The sequence below is a fragment of the Pongo pygmaeus genome, chromosome 9 (genome assembly GCF_028885625.2).
Source record: "Pongo pygmaeus isolate AG05252 chromosome 9, NHGRI_mPonPyg2-v2.0_pri, whole genome shotgun sequence".
Lineage (NCBI taxonomy): Eukaryota > Metazoa > Chordata > Mammalia > Primates > Hominidae > Pongo > Pongo pygmaeus.
The window spans coordinates 75,207,937-75,231,846 of record NC_072382.2 but is presented as its reverse complement, the minus strand read 5'-3'; the positions used below and the strand labels follow the sequence as shown (position 1 = coordinate 75,231,846).

The 23,910-nt window shown below is 43.2% G+C and overlaps 1 protein-coding gene across 4 annotated transcripts in view; it reads left to right on the top strand.

The window, feature by feature from the left end:
• P4HA3 (prolyl 4-hydroxylase subunit alpha 3) overlaps nucleotides 1-23,910 on the top strand; it is a 67,982-nt gene that overhangs the window by 24,562 nt on the left and 19,510 nt on the right. For 2 of the 4 annotated variants that reach the window (XM_054440938.2, XM_063672083.1), the window contains 8 exons: nucleotides 2,193-2,356; nucleotides 2,600-2,776; nucleotides 8,082-8,146; nucleotides 10,397-10,556; nucleotides 13,951-14,013; nucleotides 17,780-17,848; nucleotides 19,232-19,328; nucleotides 20,153-20,290. In XM_054440938.2, the coding sequence (XP_054296913.1) occupies nucleotides 2,193-2,356; nucleotides 2,600-2,776; nucleotides 8,082-8,146; nucleotides 10,397-10,556; nucleotides 13,951-14,013; nucleotides 17,780-17,848; nucleotides 19,232-19,328; nucleotides 20,153-20,223 (866 nt within the window). In that variant the 3' untranslated portion in view covers nucleotides 20,224-20,290. Of the gene's footprint in view, nucleotides 1-2,192; nucleotides 2,357-2,599; nucleotides 2,777-8,081; nucleotides 8,147-10,396; nucleotides 10,557-13,950; nucleotides 14,014-17,779; nucleotides 17,849-19,231; nucleotides 19,329-20,152; nucleotides 23,246-23,910 lie in introns of those variants that run through there. The other 2 variants (XM_054440939.2, XM_063672084.1) reach the window with 2 other exon arrangements.

The window sequence follows — 23,910 nt, the reverse complement described above, 5'->3', positions numbered from 1 at the left end:
ACATGCTGTTCAATGCATCAGGGGGAAATTTTTAAGTTAGTTGGAAAATGCTGAGAAGATATCAAACTGTCCCTTCCTTCCTCCACCCGGTCAATGATATATTAGTGTTGCTTCAATGGGAAAAAGTCCAGGAGTGGGAGCCCGTTTCTTCAGAGACATTTTAAAGACCCAGATTTTGGAAGCAGACCCAAGAATGAATGAAATCAGTGTGCACTGTGTACACAAGAAGGAAAGTGACTCAGCAAGATTGCTCACTTCAGCTGCTCACAGGGAGATACCAGTTTTTCCCTTTAAATCAGGTCTGACTCTGTGATGTGTGCATCCTGCCCAGCCAGTAGGTCACAGAATTAAGCATCACCGCCCTTCAGGGAGTCCCTTGCTGACAATAAAATGAGTTAACTCAGCTATCTGCTTGGAAATGTTTGCCTCAAAGTTATATGTATATATTTGCTTAACATTTTAGTGGTAGATGGCTTCCTAGGTTTTTCTTTAATACAGTATTTGTTTTGTTTTGCTTTTGCTTTTGGGGGTGTGGTTTGTTTGTTTGTTTGTTTTTTGGTTTTGTTTTTTGAGATAGAGTCTCATTCTGTCACCCAGGCTGGAGTGCAATGGCATAATCTTGTCTCACTACAGCCTCTGCCTCCCAGGTTCAAGTGATTCTTGTGCCTCGGCTCCCAAGTAGCTGGGATTACAGCCATGTGCCACCATGCCCAGTTAATTTTTATATTTTTAGCAGAGATGGGGTTCTGCCATGTTGGCCAGGCTGGTCTCGAACTCCTGGCCTCAAGTGTTCCACCTGCCTCAGCCTCCCAAAATGCTGGGATTACAGGCATGAGTATTTAGTATTTAGATACTAAAATGAGATACAAAATCACTATTTTGTTTTAATATTTATAAAGTATTTCATGTAGGACTTTATAATTGCATGTATACGTAACTTTTTAATGAATCCATTTAGTAACATTATTCCCTTCTGATAATTTAGCAAACAATAGGATAAGGAAGTAGCTGTGTATCTACAAACACATGAGTAATTAGTGGTGCAAACAAAATTATAATCCAGCCCTTCTTTATTTCTTTGCACTTGATCTATTAAAATCTTTGCTATCCACTCAAATTGTGTGCTTTTATAGGTGGATAATAGAACATGGCAAGTTGAGATTCCCAGTTTTATTTCCGGCTTTGCAATATTTTCATTGGGGTTTGGGCTTATAATTTCCATTCTCCAAAACTTCCTTCTTCTCTTGTTAAAACAGAATGGTAATTTCTGCCCCTTCCTCTCCTCCTTTGCCAGGGTGATGGTTGTGGTTAGAAGCACACTGGGCTCCTCAGAGAAAGATGCTTTGGGAGCATTAGAACAATTCAGCACCTTCTTCTGAGATGCATTGACAGTCATGCAAAGAGGCCAGCAGGCCACAGGTAGCTCTGCCAATGCATGGGGCATCTTGCAGCCAAAGTGGGTACAAACAGGTGGGCACAAATAAGACACAAGATTTATTGGGTTTCCCAAGGGCCCTGTGGGAATCCAGTCTAGAGCCAAAGTCTAGAGTCCCTCTGCACCATACTTCTTTGCTCTGGGTCTAGGCCAGTTAGGAGATTTGAAAGATCTAGTGGAGCCCAGAATGAATTACCTTCCAATTCTCTGGGGAAGAATAGGTTAGGTCCTTTTGCAATAGGCTTTGGCTTTCTGGACTTCTCTTTCATTGCACTTATCATATTTTGTTGTAAGTGATAACTTAATGTCCTTTTTCTCCATTAGACTCTAAACTCTGGGAGGTCAGCCTGTAGCACAGTATCTGGTACATAGTAGATGTTCATTGAAGATTTACTGAATGAATGGGTGAAAGAATGAATGAATGAATGAAGCTTCATCTTCCCCATATATACCATCGCAGTATCCCAGAGCAGCCATCCTCATGATCCCTTGGCCTGAGTTTTAAGTTCCACTTTGCTTCCCAAAGCCCTTTGCATCTTCAGATCTACCAGGATCAAGTCAGTCTTTTAAAAAAATACCAGGTAGTCTTCTGGGAGTGAGGGCCTTGCATCCTCCTGTGTGTTGACATGAGGAGTTATTCAGGAGATCCAGTTGCCCATCCTGTGCAGCAGTGAAGCTGGAGGAAACCTTGGTGGCACTCCCTGAGGCCAGTATTTGTTAATCCCTATTTTATATTCCCTGCTCTGATTTCTTCCAGGCCCAGATAATAAGAGGATGGCCAGGAATGTCTTGAAATATGAAAGGCTCTTGGCAGAGAGCCCCAACCAGGTGGTATCTGAGGCTGTCATCCAGAGGCCCAATACACCCCACCTGCAGACCAGAGGCACCTACGAGGGGCTATGTCAGACCCTGGGTTCCCAGGTAGGATTCCTCAGGGAAAGAGAAAGGGGGAGAGGCCTGGCTAGAGTTTGAGAAGCTAGAATTGGGATAACATGAGGGGATAGAGCTGATGCATTAAAAACAATAAAGCTCACTTGGGCAGCATCAGAGTGACCACATTCTGTATCTCTTGCATTCCAATTTTTTTAATGCCATAGTTCCCCTAAGTTGAGTTTTGCTCCTAGACCCTTCTTCTCTTATGCTCATCCTATTCTTTCTTTCCAGCCCACTCTCTACCAGATCCCTAGCCTCTACTGTTCCTATGAGACCAATTCCAATGCCTACCTGCTGCTCCAGCCCATCCGGAAGGAGGTCATCCACCTGGAGCCCTACATTGCTCTCTACCATGACTTTGTCAGTGACTCAGAGGCTCAGAAAATTAGAGAACTTGCAGAACCATGGGTGAGTGTCCTGAGAACCTGCCAAGAATTTCTCTTTCATCTTCACATGCCTGGAATTCAGGAGTGTGAGAATAGGCAACCTGAACAACTAGACACCTCAAAGAGCCAAGGAGTTCAGAATGCCAACCATTCCATAAAACTAATCCATGGTGGAAAAAAATCACAATAGTGCTTGCCTCTGGAGGGAAAGGATTAACTGGATGATGCGCAAGAGGATTCTCTGGGGTATTGAAAATGTGCCCTCAATATCTTGTTAGGGACATGGTACATGTGGCTGTATGCATTTGTCAAAACTCACCAAATGGTCCACTTGGGACCTGTGCATATCATTGTATGTAAGTTTAACCTAAAAAAAGACAAAAAAAAAAAAGAACACTTCAAAAGTGTCAACCATTCCATGTAATTGGTAGAGGTGGGGAAAAGGGTGAAATGACAGCAGCAAGGAATAAAATCCTAGCACAAATTTACAGAGTTAGAGTAGAAAGCTCAACTTCATTATTTTGTTAAAAAGGAAACTGAGGCCCAGAGAGGGGAAGGGACTTGTTAAGGTCATACAGGTAGCTAGAGCCACAGCTAGAACTTAGAGGTACAGTAGTCCCCCTTATTTGCAATTTTACTTTCTGTGGTTTCAGTTATTCTCAGTATAGTGCAATAAGATATTTTGAGAGAGAGAGGTCATTTTCCCATAATTTTATTACAGTATATTATTATTATTCTATTTTATTGTTAATCTCTGTGCCTCATTTATGAATTATAAATTATAACTTATATAATTATAAATTAAACTTTGTAATTCAGTTATAATCATTATTATAATTTCATTATAAAAAGAACCAAAGGAGGCCAGAATGATCAGGGCTAGTGGGCCCAACGAAGGTGCAGGGCTTCAACTGAGTCTTCAAAGATGGGCAGAATGTGGCGAGAGAGAGAAGTGATGAGTGAGTGTGCTTTGGGAAAGGGACAGTGACTAGGAAGCAGATATTCAACACAAGCCACTGAGGCATCTGTCTTCAGTTCCCATGGGGGAGCCACTACCATGTGAGCCCAGGGCTGATTCCCGGGAGAGCCACAGACCAGACAGGCATCAGCAGCCCCAGAGAGATGCTTCTAGGGGAAGGAAGTGTGCCAAGATCTGTGCATGCCAAATGGACGACACAGCCATGAATGATTAAATAGGCATCTCTGGGTGGGTCACTTCTCCCGTTACCATGGCAATAGGGCTGTTTTAACGAAAAATTTAGTTATAATTTAGTTATAATGGAATTATGATTATAATTAAATTACAATCACGGTTAAATTAAATTTTGATTAAAGCCATCCTACTGTCTTCACTCGGAGACCCAGCCTGACAGAGCAGCCTCTGTATGGGACATTGCCAGTCTCATGGAAGAAGAAAAAGACAAATGGCAAACATGAGCTGGTTCATAAAGCGTCTGCATGGAAGTGCCAGATGTTACTTCCACCCATGTTTCACTGGTCAGAGCAAAGCATGTGGCCACTACTGCAGTCAACAGCAAGATTCTAATTCTTCCACAGGGAAAGCACTGCAAGTCACCAAGCCAAGCTGGATGTCCATGGGAAGAGGACGTTTAATCCTCCCCCTAGGAAGTATGCTAAATATTAAAAAAAAAAAAATGCACCTCTATAAGCATGTTGCCTCTTTAAAGATATTGTCTCAGAATTATTTCTGTCAAGCCAGACATTGTGCCCTTAACATGTGCAGTTCATCCAGGCAGCCATTAGTCATTCATCAACAGAATAGAGCCCACTGTGTGCCAGACACTGGCCTGGGTGCTGGGCTTTTACGGTGAGATGAAGTATTGGTTCTTTCCTCTTGGAAACTTAGTGCACAATGGAGAAAAACAAATATTTACACTACACTATGATACATGCTATCATAGAGGTGTGTGCAGAGAGTTGTGCTATGCACATAAAAAAGCGAAGCTTCCTCTAAAGAAAAGGCAATTGGGTGAAGAACGTATGGGGAAGGGAGGAAGAATCAGGGAAGGCTTCACTGTGGAGGTGACATCTATCAGAGAAAGAAGGTGGCAAAGGGTATTCCAGAAAGACAAAACAGTATGTGCAAGGGCCTGATATGTAGTATGTTCAGAGACTGGGCAGAAGCTTGGTAGCTGAAGTGTGCAAGGGATGGGGGTGAGAGGTGATAGGAGATGAGGCTAGATGTGAGACACCATTAGCAGATGCTATAAATGCCATGCCGGGGAGTTTGGATTTTATCCTGTAGGCAGCAGGAGAGCTGTTGGACAGTTTTAATGGGAGAGTGGCATGATCATGTCTGATTTTTAAGGAAGACTGTAACAGCAGACATGGATTGGAGGGAGAAGAGGAGCAATCATCATTTCATCTAAAAGCCCCTCCAGGAAACTCTAGAATCTTTGCACAGAAGTTTTTTGAGATAATTAAGCCCCACTGGTGAATTGGAGCAAACAGGTTCAGCTTTGCAGTGAGCCAGCAGTAGTAGCTTTTGGCCAGCAGCTGCTTTTTCCTTAGAACAGCCCTGTTGCCATGGTAACGGGAGAAGTGACCCACCCAGAGACGCTGATTTAAATGTTCATGGTCATGTCGTCCATTTGGCATGCACAGATCTTGGCACACTTCCTTCCCCTAGAAGTGTCTTTCTGGGGCTGCTGATGCCTGTTTGGTCTGTGGCTCTCCCAGGAATCAGCCCTGGACTGACATGGTAGTGGCTGCCCCATGGGAACTGAAGACAGATGCCTCAGTGGCTTGTGTTGAATATCTCTGCTTCCTAGTCACTGTCCCTTTCCCAAAGCACACTCACTCATCACTTCTCTCTCTCACCACATCGTGCGCATCTTTGAAGACTCAGTTGAAGCCCTGCACCTTCATTGGGCCCACTAGCCCTGATCATTCTGGCCTCCTTTGGTTCTTTTTCAGAGCACTTTTTGGAGCCATATACAATTACCTACTCCTCCTCTGAACTCAGCTTTTTCTCACTGGTTGTTTGGTACTTAATTTTTAAACGTATTCTGCCATTTATGTGTTGTTTGACATCACTGACAGTTTCCTGGGTCAGCATCCCGTCTCCCCAGTCAGACTGTAAACTAGCAGGTATCATCTTTCTGCAAATGCCTTGCCCCATGTTCTTCCCATTGCTGCCTGAGTAAATCTTTAAAAGGTCAGGTCTGACCACTCAAGCCCTTGCTGAAACTCTTCAATGGGTCACTTTTGCCCTCAAGTGCTTACAAGTCTCCATGGCTGGCTGCTGCCAACCCCTTCTACCACATCTTCCCCCGGCACTTGATGCTCCAGTTGCACACTCTTCTGTCTGCCTGGAACGAACTGCCCTTGACTTCTCACCTGTATGATTCCAGTGTGTCTTGTGGACATCCTGGAAAGACTTCCTGTCCCTCATAAGAATGGGCTATGTGCCCCTCTCTCTATTGCCATGGCATTCTATACTTGCCTATTATGGCCCCATTAAGATGTCTTAGGGGCAGGGACATTGTCTGGATTAACATTGTTTTTGCAGTGCCTAGCACAGTGCTTAGCACAGAGAACAACCAATAAATATTTGTTCCAAAAAATGAGTGACTGGTAGGTGGACAATTAATGATTGTTACAGGAATTAAGTATAAGGTGGCTCCTTAATTTGGGATGGGGGGATTCCTTAGGTTTTTATTTATTTATTTATTTTTAAACCATCGATTTTGCCCTAAAAGAACAGAAGGGAGCATCTCTCTTCTATGAGTTTCTCCTCTACAAATGGCTCACGACAGGACACCAGAGACAATGGATGGAGGCAACATCAATCCCCTTCTGATTTCCTGCTTCGTAAGATTGTAGAGCCGCGTGATGAGAGGAACTCGCAAGCACATGTTGTTCATGTGCTGCATTTTATAGATGGGGAAACAGGCCCAAGGAAAGGAAGAGGCTTTTCCAAGACTGTCTATCTGGTTTAGCAGGAGGGACAATGACATTATGGAAGCTTCAGAGAAGGGAAAGAGCTTCTGTCTGTGTAGCTCATTGCCCCAGGCACTGCTCTGCCTGCCTGTGAAGCACCAGAGCTGGGTCTGAGCCCTGTGAGTACCTTTAAGCACAGTGCCCTGTTTCATTCATTTGTTTATTTAACCAGTACTAAGCACCTACTCCACCACCAGGCGTTGAATGGACCCTGGGGATACAGCACTGAAAAAAGGCCAAGTCCTTGCCCTCATGAGCTGACATTCTGATGACAGAGGCAGAAGTAGACATGTTTATCCTCATATAAATAAATAATATTTCTCTTTCTGTCCCTGGATTTTGCAATTAGGAGACACTTTATTTAAAAATAATTTAGGCCTGGTGTGGTGGCTCATTTCTATAATCCCAGCACTTTGGGAGGCTGAGGTGGGAGGATCGCTTGAGACCAGAAGTTCAAGACCAGCCTGGGCAACAAAACAAGACCCTGTATCTACAAAAACATTTTTTTTTTAATTAGCCAGGTTTGGTGGCATGTGCCTATGGTCCCAGCTATTTGGGAGGCTGAGGTGGGAGGAGTTGGAGGCTGTAGTGAGCTATGATCGTACTACTGCACTCCAGCCTGGGCAACAGAGCAAGACCCTGTCTCTAAAGATAATAATAATAATAATTTAAATGCTATACCTAGACATTCAGAACAAAAGAGAGGCATTTAGTTAAACTAGTGTCATCAAAACTGCTGTTGTCTTTTCATAATCAAGGCAGTTGCAGCTATGAAAATCTCACAAGTACCCTCAACATTTGTAACTATTATATATCAGTTTTTTTAAAAAGTAGTTGTAGCAAAAACAGACTCTGATTCTCTGTAAGGAAAGGCTTTCATTAGAATATTCAAAAGGAGCAGGCTGCCTCTGAGTGTAGAGAGTTTCCTGTTGTTGGAGGTGTTCATTTAATTTGACAAACACTTACAAAGTGCTTACCATAGGTCATGCCCTGTGCCTGACCCTGGGAAACAAAGACTAATGAGAAATAGCCCCTGGTCTTACCTAACTCACAGTCTTGCAGATACAAAAGGGATTCAACTAACAGTTAAATTTAACTCAGCAAACTTCTATTGAGTACTTACTGTCGACTAGACACAGTGTTAAAGGTTATTTTCAACTCTACTATCTTTGGTCACTTAAGATCTTTTATTTTCAGGATTGATAGCATCACTAAATTAGTCCCACATGCAAAATGTCCTCTAATTAAGGAGGAACTGGCATCTGTTATGTTTATGCTTAAGCGAGGAATATGTCTGTGGAAGTGACAAACCTTTCCTTTTGCATCATAACCACTTGGACTTTGTCTTACATTCTTCCCACCAGCTACAGAGGTCAGTGGTGGCATCAGGGGAGAAGCAATTACAAGTGGAGTACCGCATCAGCAAAAGGTAAGAAGGGCTCTTCCTTGGTCATACCTGCTGCCCACCCTCAGGCCCATAGCATAGCTGACTGCCAGTCAGCAACAGCCATTCAGGGACCGCCAGAGGTGGAGAATCCCTAGTTCATGTTTATAACTGTACATTCTTTTTAAGAGGGAGAAGTTTCCACTCCCCTTTCCCAGATTGTTAGATCATCTGAGGGTTTAACTAGAAGGCCATTCGAGAGAGACTTGGAAGAGCTCCTCTGCCCTAAACGAAAAAATAAGTCTATAGTTGTTCTCCTAAACAGGATTGCTTTTCCAGAAGATACAGTCCTGTCCACATTTGTAGTTTAACTTTACAAGATTCCATTCCCACCTCCTGACTCATATTGAAAGCATGACTTGCCAACAATGAGACCAGAAGGACAAATAGACTCTCTGGCCCTGATGGCTTCTGTAGAGGAGCAGATTCAGCTGTGAGAGCCCAGCTTTATCCCACCCCTCCAGCCCTGCCCACCCCCGACTACAGCCCTTTACTTGCATCCACCAAAGACATGTGAGACAGTGACGTCAGCATCCTTGGGGAGAGGCCGGACCTCAGGATGGGGATTAATTTGTGCTGTCTGGGAAGGGAGGTGAGTGATGAAAGCTGTGATTCAGAATCATTTGGCTTAACTTACTTGGTCTGGTACATTAAGGGCCTTTCATATTAGTAGTTATTCTCTAACCTATGGAAGGTCCCTATGATCTCAGCTTCATTGCTTTTTCTAACCTTTCTGATATTCTAGTGTCGGAGAGAAAATTCAGCCTTGGGTTAATTGCTTCTAGTGGAGCAGGTGGTATTTTCTTCCCTTTTCAGAACAAGAAACTACTTTCTTTCTCCACTTGCATCACTCTTCAACTCTTTGACTTTTGGTTCTGTCCTCACAACTTCGCTGGAGCTGGTCTCCCAAAGGTCACCAGGGAACTTCTAATTGCCAAATCATTTTCCTGCTCGCATACCTTCACTGACTACCCATTATCCATAAAGTAAAGTCCAGATTCCATATCACAGTGTTTTCAGCTTTCTATGTCATGCCCTGAGCCTGATTCTCCAGCTGTATCTCCCTTTACTTCTTCCTATCTCCTTATTCATAATTTATTGCCACACCTCCATGTCTGTGCTTATGCTGTTTCTTCAGGCTGGAATACTCCTACATCTTTTCCATCTATTGAAATTTTATGCACTCTTCAAAATTTGGCTTAAATGTCACTATCTTACCTGAGTGCCCCACTGGAATGAACTTCTCCTTCATCTGTGCTTCCCAGCACTTTAAAGTCTGTTTCTCAATTTTTCTCTGTACCTTACTTTGTTCTTAGTTATATTTGTGTTTGTCCTTTCCCGCATAATCCATGGGCTCTTAGAAGGCAATAGCTCTGTCTTGGCAATCTCTGTAAACCTAAGAGCATGTGGCATAGCACTCTGCTTGCGCTCTGTTTGAAAGAATGAACACACTAATCCATCAAAAGCAAAGAGCAAAGAAATGGTCTTCCATATCATGCCAAGGCTCTTCCCTCAGAGCCTTATCATCGCCCCAGGAAACCCACTGGCTTTAGGGAGCACTTCCTCATTTCCCAGGGACGTAAATTCTGATTCCAAAATTGCCACTTTGTCAGAACCTCAACAAGACATTCAGGAAAAGAGACTGAACTCTGCTGTTTGGCCTTTGCCCTATCCTGGCTTGTCTTGCAGTAGAGCAGAGATTTTCCTGTGTTTAAAAGTAACACTAATGTATAGTTCACAAAGTGTCTTCATAAGCATTGCCTCTCACAGTCTTTATAAGTCTGTGAAGTAGATGTTATTATCATCCCAATTTTATAGACAACACAGTGACCCTTAGAGAGGTTAATGGTTAAATACTTGACTTAGGATCATAGAGGATCAGGGACTCGTCACATTTCTCTAAATCCCAAGCTTTTCCCACTGTGCCTGGGTCCCTCTGTTCAGATGTCTCTACACCATAGCAGCTTTGAAGGCAGGGGTTTTGTCTTATTCCTCTTTGTATCTCAATGCTGTGAGATTGTTGAGGTAGAGAACAAAGTGGACTGGGCAGACAACATGAGGAATGAGTAGGTAATTAGGCATTTATGTCTGTCTTCCCTCCCTCTCTTTCTTCCTTCCTTCCATCCTTCCTTCTGGCAATTAACATAATTCATTTGTTTATTCATTCATTCAGAGACATCATTTAGTCATTTCGGGCATCAGATCATTGATGCTTCAATCTGTGGTGTGTTTTAGTGCCTGGCTGAAGGACACTGTTGACCCAATGCTGGTGACCCTCAACCACCGCATTGCTGCCCTCACAGGCCTTGATGTCCGGCCTCCCTATGCAGAGTATCTGCAGGTGGTGAACTATGGCATCGGAGGACACTATGAGCCTCACTTTGACCACGCTACGGTAATGGTGGAGTCAATGACCAATCCCCTGGGGTAGGGAGCCAGGGCATTATTTATTTCTCTGAGGCAGAGCTCTTGTAGGCTTTCAGGGAATACTAAGTGAAATCGTGGAACAAAGGTTCTTGTTCCAGAAATATTGGAAAGCCTTAGTTCCAAGCATATTGTTGCTGATTCATTTTCTTGTCTGCCACCATCTCCCTTCTAAAATTTGCTGGTGAGGGAAGAATGTGGCTTGTCATGGAATCATCTGACTGCTCCACTCAGGGACTTCCTAGTGAGGATTGTCCTTCCTCCAGTAACTCTTCTAGCCTCATGATCTCAACTGGCCATCTTTGCTGACAATAGCAAATAATTTTTTTTTAATTTGAGATTCACGGGGTACATGTGCTGGTTTTTTATTTACGTATTTATGTATTTATTTTTTTCTTTATGGGCAGGATCTTGCTCTATTGCCCAGGCTGCAGTGTAGTGGCACCATCATAGCTCACTGCAGCCTTGAACTCCTGGGCTAAGTGATCCCCCCATCTCAGCCTCCCAAGTAGCTCTAGGACTACACCTGGCTAATTTAAAAAAACATTTTTTTTGTAGAGACAAGGTCCTGCTATGTTGTCCAGGCTTGTCTTGAACTCCTGGGCTCAAGCGATCCTCCCACCTCAGTCTCCCAAAGTGCTGACATTACAGGAGTGAGCCAATGCAAGCAGCCATGCTTGTTATATGGGTATTGCAAGTGTAATGGTGGGGACTACACTTCTAGTCATCATCCAACTATTGAATGTTGTATCTGATACGTAGTTTTTCAACTCTCACTCCCCTTTCACCCTCCTCCATTTTGGAGTTTCCAGTGTTTGTTACCTCCATCTTTATGTCCATGTGTACCCATTGTTTAGCCCCCACTTATAAGTGAGAACATGCAATATCTTATCTTCTGCTTTTGAGTTAGTTCACTTAGGATAATGGCCTCTAGCTCCATCCATGTTGCTGCAGAGGAAATGATTTCATTCTTTTTATGGCTGGATAGTATTCCATTATGTATATATGCCATATTTTCTTTATCAAATCAACTATCAATGGACATTTACGTTAGTTCCATGACTTTGCGGTTGTGAATAGTGCTGCAATAAATATCTGGGTGCAGGTGTTTTTTCTTTAATATAATACTTTCTTTTCCTTTGGGTAGATACCCAGTAGTGATTTTTGAGGATTAAAATGACCTCCCCAAAACTGATCTATAAATTGAACCCCAGCTTTATAAAAATTCCAGGAGGTTTATTTTTGTAGAAATTAACAAGCTGATCCTAAAATGTGTATGGAAATGCAAAAAACCTAGAGCAGCCAAAACAATTTTGAAAAAGAAGAACAAATTGGAGAGCACACACTATCTGATCTCAAAATTTAGTATAGAGCTACAGGAATGAAGGCAGTGTGGTACCAGTGTAAGGAGAGACACATAGGTCAATGGAACAGAACAGAGTCCAGAAACAAACTAACACATTTATGATCAATTGGTTTTGACAAAGGTGCCAAGGAAATTCAGTGAAGAAAATATAATCTTTTCAATAGATGATATTGGAACAATGTAATATCTATCTGCAAAATAATAATGACTTTACACCCTTACCTTACACCACATATGCAAGTTAACACAAAATGGATCATAGATGTAAATGTAAAACTATAAAACTTCTAGAAGAAAACGTAAGAGAAAATTTTTGTGACCACAGGTTAGGCAAAGATTTCTTAGATAGGACACCAAAGTATGATCCATAAAAGAAGAAAAAAACTGATAAATTGGACCTTATAAAATTGAAATTCTTTGCTTTTCAAAAAACATCATTAGAAAAGGAAAAGACAAGCCACCAACTAGGAGAAAATATTTGCAAATCATATATTTGGTAAAGGACTTGTATCCAAAATATCTATAGAACTTTTATAACTCAGTAGTAAGATAATTCAGTTTTTTTAATGGACAGAAAGTTATTTGAGTAGGCACCTCTCCAAAGAGGATAAATGAATGGCTAAGAAACATATGGAAAGATGCTCAACATCATTAGGGAAATGCAAATTAAAACCACAATGAGATAGCACTGTACTCTCTTATGATGGCTACAATAGAATAAGATTATACCAAGTGGTGGTGAGGATGTGGAGGAACTGAAGCTCTCATACACTGCTAGTGGGAATGCAAAATTATACAGACACTTTAGAAAAAAGTTTGACAGTTTCTTAAAAAGTTAAAGGTTCACCTACTTATGATCCAGCCATTTCACACCTATGTATTTTACCCAAAAGAAAAAGAAAATATGTCTCTACAGACATTTGTACACAAAAGTTTATAGTAGCTTTATTTGTAATAACCAAGAACTGGGGCCGGGCGCAGTGGCTCAAGCCTGTAATCCCAGCACTTTGGGAGGCTGAGGTGGGCGGATCACAAGGTCAGGAGATCAAGACCATCCTGGCTAACACAGTGAAACCCCGTCTCTACTAAAAATACACACACAAAAAAAATTTAGCTGGGCATGGTGGCAGGCGCCTGTAGTCCCAGCTACTCGGGAGGCTGAGGCAGGAGAATGGCGTGAACCCGGGAGGCGGAGGTTGCAGTGAGCCAAGATCGCACCACTGCACTCCAGCCTGGGCAACAGAGTGAGACTCTGTCTCAAAAAAAAAAAAAAAAACAAAAAAACCAAGAATTGGAAACAGCCCAGATGTCTGTCAACAGGTGAACGGATAAACAAATTTTGATATATCTGCACAATGGAATGCTATAGGAGAGAAAGCAGATAAGTGGGTTGCCTGCGGTTGGAGGTGGGAGCAGAGATTGACTGCTAACTGGCATGAAGGAACTTTTCAGCAGGTGGAAGTGTTCTGTGTTCTAAACCTCAGTTGTGGGAATGATTGGACCACTGTTAAAATTTACTAAAACTCATTGAACAGTAGGCTTACAAGGGTGAATTTTATGGAATGTAAATCATATCTCAAACTGTTCCATGACAAAAAAAAACAATATGTCTCTTCAGCAAGTAATTGGAACTCTGGCCTTATGATTTGGTATTCCTACAGAATAATTGTCTGTAATATTTTATATATTAATTTCTATATTTCACAGAGAACTCAAAGGTGCAATTAACCCCTCATATAGTGCTTTCACTACTGACAAGTAGTTCTGTTTGGTTAGTAGACAATTCTTTTATATAAGTATCTAATAAATTAGTAAAAAAAAAATTGTATTGAGTACCTGCCAGCAAAGACGGGCACATACTCTGGTAGGTGTATATCAGAACTGTATACCATCCTTGACGCCCCCATTTTACTTCTATTTGTATTAATAGTGGAATCCTGCCTGTCCCTCTGGTGCCATCTGCATAAAATAATGATATGTTCTGTTTTTTTTGTCTCAGTCACCAAGCAGCCCCCTCTACAGAATGAAGTCAGGAAACCGAGTTGCAACATTTATGATCTATGTGAGTCTTGCTCTGGGCTTCTTACTTCATGACTGACTATAGCTCTATTTTATTTTATGTTTTCAAAGCAATTTCACGTATTGATTTTATCTGGTACTCAGCACAAAAATCTCCAGGAATTTTGCGAATTTCAGACAGCATTTTTGATAGGCACTGTAGAAGATGTAAAGAAATACAAGACAAGGTTTCTACCCTCAAAGAGGCTGACAGTGTGTAAATCTAAATATGACCTTGGTATGGGCAGTGGATTAGGATGGGAAGTGGAACAACACAGGAGGAGGATCTGAGAATCTGTGTTCTTGAGGTCTCATGGACTAATCAGTGTTGAAAAACAACCCATAGATGAGGTTGTGGGGCTGTGGGGAGGGAGAGGGATGAGGAATGAGGCAGCAGATTTACAAAAGGGAAGAACAGAGACACTGAGAGAAAGTCAGCGAGTGCTGCCTCTGATATTTAGTGAAAATTCTCTTCCTTATCTCTCTATAAAATCTTCAGTAAAATCTCCATGACTTCCTTTTCAAAATAAACCAATAAATTGTACTTCTCTCCTAACTCCTGGCCTGATCAGGATTTGGCCCCAGTCTGTATCATCTCACCTATCCCGTTCCCTTCAGATCATGTGGGTTTACTTTATTCTCTATGGACAAGCCATAATTCCAATCACCTGTCACTGGAAGAGAATATTAGAATTAATCACTTATTAGAAGAGATACCTTACTGTTAACTGAAGGGACAAACATATATAAGGGCTCTATATAACAACCAAAGATGAAGTCCTTGTTTCAGGCTCATTAGAATAGCAGACATCCCCCACCCCAGCTTTTCCTCTTCTATTAGGACTGTCTCTGGTCTCCACAGGACAGCCAAGAAAGGGCAGTCAGAGGCCAGCATTCTGTGTAGTCTTTAATGCCAGCAATTCCAATGTGTTTCTCTATGTGGCTCAGTTCCGTACTTCCTATGGAACTGGAAGACTTCCACTTACAATGGTGTCTGGCCTCATTCTGATCATTCTGAGGTCAGCTATCAGGCAGGGGACACATCTTGGAGCTGCAGTTGGTTGCATCTCTGGTTGATCACTCCAGCTGTTATGGGAGGTCACAGACGGCGAAAGAATGAACTACTGCCAAAAAACAGGGCATCCAGGGCACAATATATCTCTGTTCTTTATCCTCTCAATATCTCCTATGGCTGGTTCCCTGATTACAGGGCCCCAGTTACTATAGTGAAGGTAGCATGGGTATAAGAGCCCAGTAATTTTAAGTGGCAAATGCGTGTGTGTGTGTGTGTGTGTGTGTGTGTGTGCGCACTCTCATGCACTTTCACATGCATGTGCATTTGGGTTTTAAGTATTTGAGACACAGTGGAATGGAATGCACTTTGGGTTTGGAGTCAGTTGACCTAATCCTGATTTTGCCACTTACTATGTGGCCTCAGCACAGATTACATCTATTATTTGAGCTCACTTTTTGCCCTGTGCTTCCTCACAGTGTTGTTGTGAGGATCTGATGAGATAATGTAAGGAAGGATGTCACTCTGGAAAGTTCCATACTGTATGTTTCTGTCATTGTATCCTACAGAGCAATTAAAGGAAAGGGTCTCATAAAGGGGAATCAGTATTGTGGCACCAGGGAAGTGCTAGATTATGCCCAAATATTTCATCTTCAGGTTGGGATTTCTCGAGACAATTTCAAGACAAACATTTCTCAAGACAAATGTTAAGGTTTGTGGGAAACCTAAGACTGATATTATAGGGAGAAAATAATCCTTAAGAAGTACAGAGGATTGAGTTGAAGTCCAGCTGGTGATTTTCGGCTCAGATTGGACATAAGATCAGTCCCAAGCTGGGTGCGGTGGTGTGCACCTGTAGTCCCAGCTACTTGGCAGGCTCAAGCAAGATTGCTTGAGCCCAGCAGTTCAAGTACAGCCTGGGTAACAGTGAGACCCTGTCTCTATTAAAAAAAAAAAAAAAGATCAGCCCCAGTACAAAATAGTAGAAGGTATACAGAGGGAAGATTTCTCTCGCTTTCCCACTGTTCTCACAGCCCATGCCGTGCTCATGAGCTTCATTGCATGCAGAATCCGATTTTCTTTTTAATGTGTTGGCTATGTCATTCCTTTCCACCATATTGTAAAACCACAGGTAAAAGAATGCAGGAAAGTCCAGGTTGCCCCTTACTGACACGGTCTAGAATAGAATAATCTAATTTGTTACCTGAACACAAGGAGCCAATTGTTGTTCTCATCAGCTTTCCCAGTGTGCTACAGGGGGAGCCAAGGAATGCTAATAGTCACCACTGCCATTTCCAGGTTCCAAATCACCACGTCAGTTCACTTGCATCTACCAAGGGACAGCGTCCTACCTCCTATACCTCTTGCTCTGTAACACAAGTAAATGTGCCAGGATCTGACTGCCATAAGATTACAGAGCATGAACCTTCTGGTAGATAATGCTAGGCAGCGTGAGGTAAAACTGGCACTCTTGTGTGATGCAACTGCTGAAAAAATAATTTAGCAAAATGTATAAGAAGTATGAAACTTATGCATGTCCTTTTGACCCCATAATACTAGTGCTAAGACTCTTTCGTATGAAAACAATCCAAATGCAAAATGATTTTTTTTTCATTAAGTTGTTCAGTGCATTGTTGTTTATAATAGTAAACATTTGGATATGACCTAAATTTCCAAAGGTGTAGCATGATGGTTATGAGCAGGGACTTTGTAGTCACATGGCACTGGCTCAGCTCACATCCTGGCTCTGTCATGGAAGAGTCACGTGACCTTTTATAAAGTGCTTAAGCTCTCTGAGACTCGATTTCTTCGTCTGTAAAATGTGAAGAATTAAAAATAGTAACAATTGTAACCCCTAGGATTGTTCTGAGGAATAAATGAGATAATATATTTGTAAGGACATAGTGTAACGTTTAGCATATAGTCAGTGCCCAATAAATATCAACTATCACTATGTAAACTATAACTTTTTTCTGGATGGTACAATGATAATTATTGTTATTTAAAAATATTTTCCTGTTTTAAAACAGTTTACAATTATTATATATTTCTGTGACAACCAGAAAAAAAGCTTCACATTAAGAAAACATATCCATAGTCTTAGAACAGACCAGTGATGAAACTCCTTAGCTTGGGTTCCCTGGAGAGGAGCAGAGTGATCTGGAGAATATGCCAAAGGTGTAATAAGTAGTTCCTATGATGCCCAGCTTTCAAGAAGAATCATAGTCTAAACTGGTTTTCAAGCCACAAGTCATGATCCATTATAGGTTGTGAGATTAATTTAGTGGTTCTGATGAGCATTTAAGAGAACCACACTAGAATAGAATAAAATAAAATAGAGAAGATGCAAAGCTATCTCAGATAGTAAGAATGTTTTATGACAATTATCTTTCAGGGTGTGTGTGTGTGTGTGTGTGTGTGTGTGTGTCTTGGGTCATTATTTAAAATGTATTTTTCCCTAAGGGTCTCAGTCAAAAAGTTTGAATCTACTTATTGTAGCCCTCAATAAGGATGTTAGCTGGAAGGGAAAGAAAGGAGGAATACCAAAACATTGTCCTCTTGTGGCCCTGTAGGCAAACACCAATGCCATTGAGTAGGCTCTCAAAGTTTCTCCTGAGTTGGATGATTGTCTTTCAAGTATTTCTCTCAGAGTTGAATAGAAGACCATGGGAAGGAATCTATGCAGAAATGACATCATATGACAGGGTAGGGAAGTCGCTGGCTGTTTTAACTCTGGCTTTTTCGTCTGGTCTTGTAGCTGAGCTCGGTGGAAGCTGGAGGAGCCACAGCCTTCATCTATGCCAACCTCAGCGTGCCAGTGGTTAGGGTGAGTGGGGCCCTGGTCCCAGAAGATGGGGTTGAGGGAGTGCAGGCTTACCCCCTAACCTTCACGCTGTCTGTGCTTGCAAGCCCATTCCTGGGAGGAGGGCCAAAAAGAGGTCTTCCCCAATTCCCAGAATCACACATCATCCCATAGTCTACTTTACTACCACACACACGCTCATCGCTTGCGCCTCTATTTGTTACTTTATTTACACTTATATTGCAAGTAGATGATTAGACGTCTGTCTTCCCTGTCACAGTACAGCTCCTCAAGATGAGAGCTCTGTTTTATTTACTTTGGATCCTCTACAGCATCTAGTTCCTTCCATCATTAGTTCAGTCCACATTGAGAGCTAGAGGCACGGAGGGTGCAGAGGGAAATTCATAGCCTTTTGATCCGGGAGTTTACAGAGACGTCAGCAGGCATTATGATGTTGCAACAGGGATTTGGAAAGGATAGGCACCGAGGAGAACCGAGTGTAAGAGGTTTGCTTCATGAATGAGTATTTCCTCCAAATTTCAGATCAGTCCAACTCCCTGGCAGCCCTTACCTAATTTAGGAATGAAATGAAGATAACTAAACGAGATCATTCCTGTAAAGCAGGTAGTACAGTGCCTGGCGCATCCTGAGCATTTGATAAATCAATGCCAGATATCTCTGAATGCTCAGGAGCTTGGCACCTCTTGTAGCCTTGGGAACATAGAGACTGCCAATGCATCCTGGAAAGCTCTTCATGATCTGGGGTTTTGTCTACTTTGAGGGCCAAGATAGGGCAAAGAAGCCATGTATGGGGGAAAAACATACAGGATTTAGCGTCAGAACACCTGGGCTTGAGTCCTCACTTTGCTCCTTCTTTTGTTGCGTTATTTAAAACCCTGGGCCTCCAGTTCTTTGCTAGGAAAATGGGGATTATGATACTGCCTGCTCCCTGAAGGTGTTAATCATAAGTGCCTAAGGGAGGAAAAGCTTCTGAGTTAATGATGTGCTTGGCTGTATGAGGAATATTTTGTTCCACCTTGTGGTTTTGTTGGGTGTTTCTCCTCAGTGATCCAATGACAAATGTGCTCACCTTTCTCCCAGAACTCACCATGCTGTCTTGTTCAGGTCTGTTTTATGTCTGTTTCTTGTGAGCTCCTGGAGAGCAGAACTGGACGTGATTTGTCCCTGCAGCCCCAGGACCTGGGGTGCAGGGGACTCTGTCAGTGACCCATGCATGAAGGAGTAAATGGCAATTTATGCCATTTTGTGCCATTTTATGCATACATTGCCCCCAGACTGCATGGAAAGGCTTCTTCAATGACATGCCTGCATTTGTCCTTAGTATGTGCTTCCCGAGGACTGAGGTTCTGGGCTGACCCTCCCTGGGGCTGGGCCCTCTTGTTTCAGAATGCAGCACTGTTTTGGTGGAACCTGCACAGGAGTGGTGAAGGGGACAGTGACACACTTCATGCTGGTTGTCCTGTCCTGGTGGGAGATAAGTGGGGTAAGTCCTGCCTTTCCGGGCATGAGAATGGGGTACACAATGCAGAGTAGAGTGAAACAGGGGATGGGTGGGACCTAGCACAGCCATCCAATTCCAAACACTTCATTACAGTGCCACATTATATTGAGAAGATCAGATTATGAATGAGGTGCCCCCAACAGACTGGGAGCCTATAACAGGCAGGGGTTCCTGTTACAGAGTGACTGTCAGTAAAGGTTTATTCACCTGACCAGATAGGCCTTGATTCCTGAACACTGCCAGAGAGGAATATGGTGTCCCACCCACACTCTACCCCAAGGAAAGATGTGTCAAGCCATTGTCTCTCCTGTTTAGTGCTCCCCATGAGGAGGTGGGAAAACAAAGAAGAGATCAATAAGCAGATGGACATGTTTATGTCACATATACATCCAGGAGCACTTAGCTCTGAAGACAGAAAGAGAAGTGGAAGGGGGCTTATGAGCTGAGGTGGAGGCTGCCAGGAGATGCCACCTGTTTTTCTCTCAGTACTCTGGAATGGCTTCATGGGGGACATGGGCTTCTAAAATGAAGGGTGAGTGATCTTAGTTCCCAAACGTTTGAAAATGAGTTTACAGGAGACAGGACCTGTGACTTTTTTCCAGAGGACAATGTCCTCTTTGCTATTTATCTGCTGGAAGAAACAGCTTGTAGTCCATAGTGAGGCCAGGACTAGGATGAGCAAGTGAGTTACCTAGGATGCAGAATTTAAGGGGGCACTCACACGCGCCTATGAGTGCGCACCAGTCTGCAGCACTGCTGCTGTCTGTTCTGCTGAGCCTGCTGTCTCCTTCCCTATTCTCTCCCAGTGGCCAACAAGTGGATACATGAGTATGGACAGGAATTCCGCAGACCCTGCAGCTCCAGCCCTGAAGACTGAACTGTTGGCAGAGAGAAGCTGGTGGAGTCCTGTGGCTTTCCAGAGAAGCCGGGAGCCAAAAGCTGGGGTAGGAGAGAAGAAAGCAGAGCAGCCTCCTGGAGGAAGGCCTTGTCAGCTTTGTCTGTGCCTCGCAAATCAGAGGCAAGGGAGAGGTCGTTACCAGGGGACACTGAGAATGTGCCCCAGCCACGGGAGTCAGAGTAGGATGCACAGTACAAAGGAGGGGGGAGTGGAGGCCTGAGAGGGAAGTTTCTGGAGCTCAGATACTCTCTGTTGGGAACAGGACATCTCAACAGTCTCAGGTTCGATCAGTGGGTCTTTTGGCACTTTGAACCTTGACCACAGGGACCAAGAAGTGGCAATGAGGACACCTGCAGGAGGGGCTAGCCTGACTCCCAGAACTTTAAGACTTTCTCCCCACTGCCTTCTGCTGCAGCCCAAGCAGGGAGTGTCCCCTTCCCAGAAGCATATCCCAGATGAGTGGTACATTATATAAGGATTTTTTTAAGTTGAAAACAACTTTCTTTTCTTTTTATATGATGGTTTTTTAATACAGTCATTAAAAATGTTTACAAATAATTTTTCCCAACTGAGAATATTCGTACATTATAAAGCTGAGTGGAAAAAAAGGGAGAGTGCAGTTGGCCCTCCACATCCATGTGTTCCCCATCTGTGGATTCCACCTTGGATTGAAAATATTTGAAAAAAAACCATGGATAATAACAGACTTTATTCTGTACATGCTTAGTACAGATGCAATAGATTGTATTGTATTCCCTGAACAATACAGTATAACATCTTCTTACATAGCATTTACATTGTGTTAGGTGTTATAAGTAATCTAGAGGTGACAAAGTATATGGGAGGATGTGTGCAGGTTACAGGTTATATGCAAATACTACACCATTTTATACAAGAGACTTGAACATCTGTAGATTTTGGTATCCTCTTGAAGTCCTGGAACAAACTCCCCATGGATGCTGAGGGATGACTGTACAGCATTTTATTTATGCTATAATCTCGGTGCAGCTCACCTCCCACCACTGTCCCCGGCTACGTTCCAGATGCTGGAATTCTTTCTTGTCCCCATCACCACCATGCCCATCACCACCACCTTCACTCCCACTTCTCAGGCCTTGACATTTGTCATCCCCTCAGTCTTTCCACTGCTGAGCTCTTTTCATCATTCCACTCAATGCAGTGGCTAAGTATTACCTCACAGAGCTTCCGTGACCATGCCACCACCCAGCCACTTTCTTTCATATGAACTGACTTTGTTTTCTTTATAACACTTATCAGGATTGAAATGACTTTGTTCATTTGTTTAATTTTGGTCAGTTGCCTTCCTTGCAGGGAAAGTGCTTTGGGGCTGTGCTGTACTTTGTAAATGCCTCTATTCCAGCCCTCAGGTCACTGTATTTCAATGTTTATATATTTGCCAGGCTGCTCCCACTAGGCTCTGTGCTCTTCATTCCTCTTGGTAGCCCCAGAAGAAGGTCTGGTTCAACATAAGTAGGCATTCAGCAATTCTGCAAAGGCATCCTTTGAGCTGTGCTCTGGAGGACAGGTAGACTTTTTATAAGCAGAGTGTGATGAGAAGTGTTTCCCAGCAGTAGGTCTAGCAGGGGCTAAGTCTACATGGATGGGTGATTGTGATATTTGGGCACTTGTGCCAAGAGAACATTTCAGGCCACTTGGCTTAGGATCCTTCACAGGGCTGTGGGCATGTATTGCTCATAAGGAAGCCACATAGTGCAAGGACTGGGTGGTTGGATGCCTGCCATCTCTGCCCCTTCCCCGCAAGCCCATATGACCTCAGCTTCCCAGAGCTCTGTGGCCCCAAGGGAAAGGCTCTGATGTTCTAATACCCAGCTTCCTCAGAGTCTGAAGTGCACCTTGTCACATTCCCAGGATTTCTGCAGAGCACACCAGGATTCTGGAAATCCTCTTACTAAATTACTGCCACTACTCACAACCTGCCTCCTCCAGTTCCAAGAGGAACAGGCTTGAGACGAGACAGAAAGCGACTGTCTCGGAGGCTTTCTGTCTTCCTTTTCTTCACAGGGGAGGCTGCTCCGTTTTCTTCACAGAACCTGGACTTCTCAGAATTACAGGATGGGTCTGAGCTAATCAGAGCAATGGCACCATTCTAAGAGCTTCATGCATTAAATATTTAATGCTCATTCCAACCCTATGATGTCAATACAGTTATCCCCATTTTACAGATAAGGAGGCAGTTTTATAGAGTTAAGTCACTTGTTGAGAGTACCACAGACCGGCCCCAAATCTTGTGCTTTTAATAATGTCTGAGATGGGGCAGTTATCAAACATCTTGACCAGGCGACTGAGACCCAGGAAAGTCTGGCTGCAAATTAATAACTGCTTAATGAGTAATCCTCAGGGGAAGGCCCTGGGCTCAGTGGGTGCTGTGGGGATACAGAGGATAGAGCCCTGGAAGCTGGGCCGGTAGGGGGATAAGACAAAATGCATCCTGAGTTCAGTGTCATTGAAGCACAATGTGAAAATGTTGCACACAGAAAGAGATGAACTACCACTGAATGCTGCCGTCAAGAGGTAGGGGAGCCTTGGGATTTGGGGTAGTGAGAAAGCCTCATTTGTTTATTCAAGTCACACTGACAAGGTGCCTACTCAGTGCCAGGCCCTTGCTGGCACTAGGGAGGGAAAGGAGAATTAGATGCTGACCCTGCCCTAGAAATGGAGCAGACCCTCGAATCATCATGAAACCATGTGGCCATGAGTGGAGACATGAACAGGCTGCATTAAGAGGCTCCCCTCACCCCTGGAAGTTTCATGGGAAGGAGGGACTTGAGCAAATCTTGAAGATGAGCAGGGTCCCTAGAGGCTGAGAAGGAGAGACCAGGCTGGGCGTGTACTAGGGGGCATGTGTAGGGACAGCAACACCTTACTTTTGGCCAGCATGTTCATTTTAAAAACGCTTTACCACTCCACTTGAACTTCATCTCCCCAGGGAGGAGAGCATACATAGCAGGTACTGTGGAAAGTGAGGTAGGAATGGTTAGTGGCTTCCTGGGGCTTCATGGTAGAGCTGGGGCTGGTCTGTCTCCCTTACCAGTTCTTCTTTCCACCAGATGGCTTTCAAAGCCACATCACTCCTAGAGTGGAAAGGCCTAATTCTTATATTTGCACTAATTATTATGTTTGCCTAATTCTATATTTGCACTAGTCTCCATACCCTCTGAATCTGACTAGTCCTGATAAAGTGGCGTGGCCTTGGGCCCCACTTAGTAGATAGATAGATATCTAATTCTAAGTAGAGTCAACTGTGGCTTGGGGCATTGATTTTTTTTATAATTTTGTTTCTTTCTTTCTCGAACTCCTAAGCTCAAGTGATCCTCCCGCCTCAGCCTCCAAAGTGCTAGGATTACAGGCATGAGCCACAGTACCCAGCCTGTTTCTTTCTTTCTTGCACTGTTCTGTGAGCTGTTTTCCAACAGCCTTGTCCAACCTGGGTTTCTGGCACTACACTATATATCACTTGCAAGCCTCATTCCACATAATATTCTTCTTTATTTATTTATTTATTATTATTATACTTTAGGCATATCTCCCAATGCTATCCCTCCCCCCTCCCCCCACCCCACAACAGTCCCCAGAGTGTGATGTTCCCCTTCCTGTGTCCATGTGTTCTCATTGTTCACTTCCCAC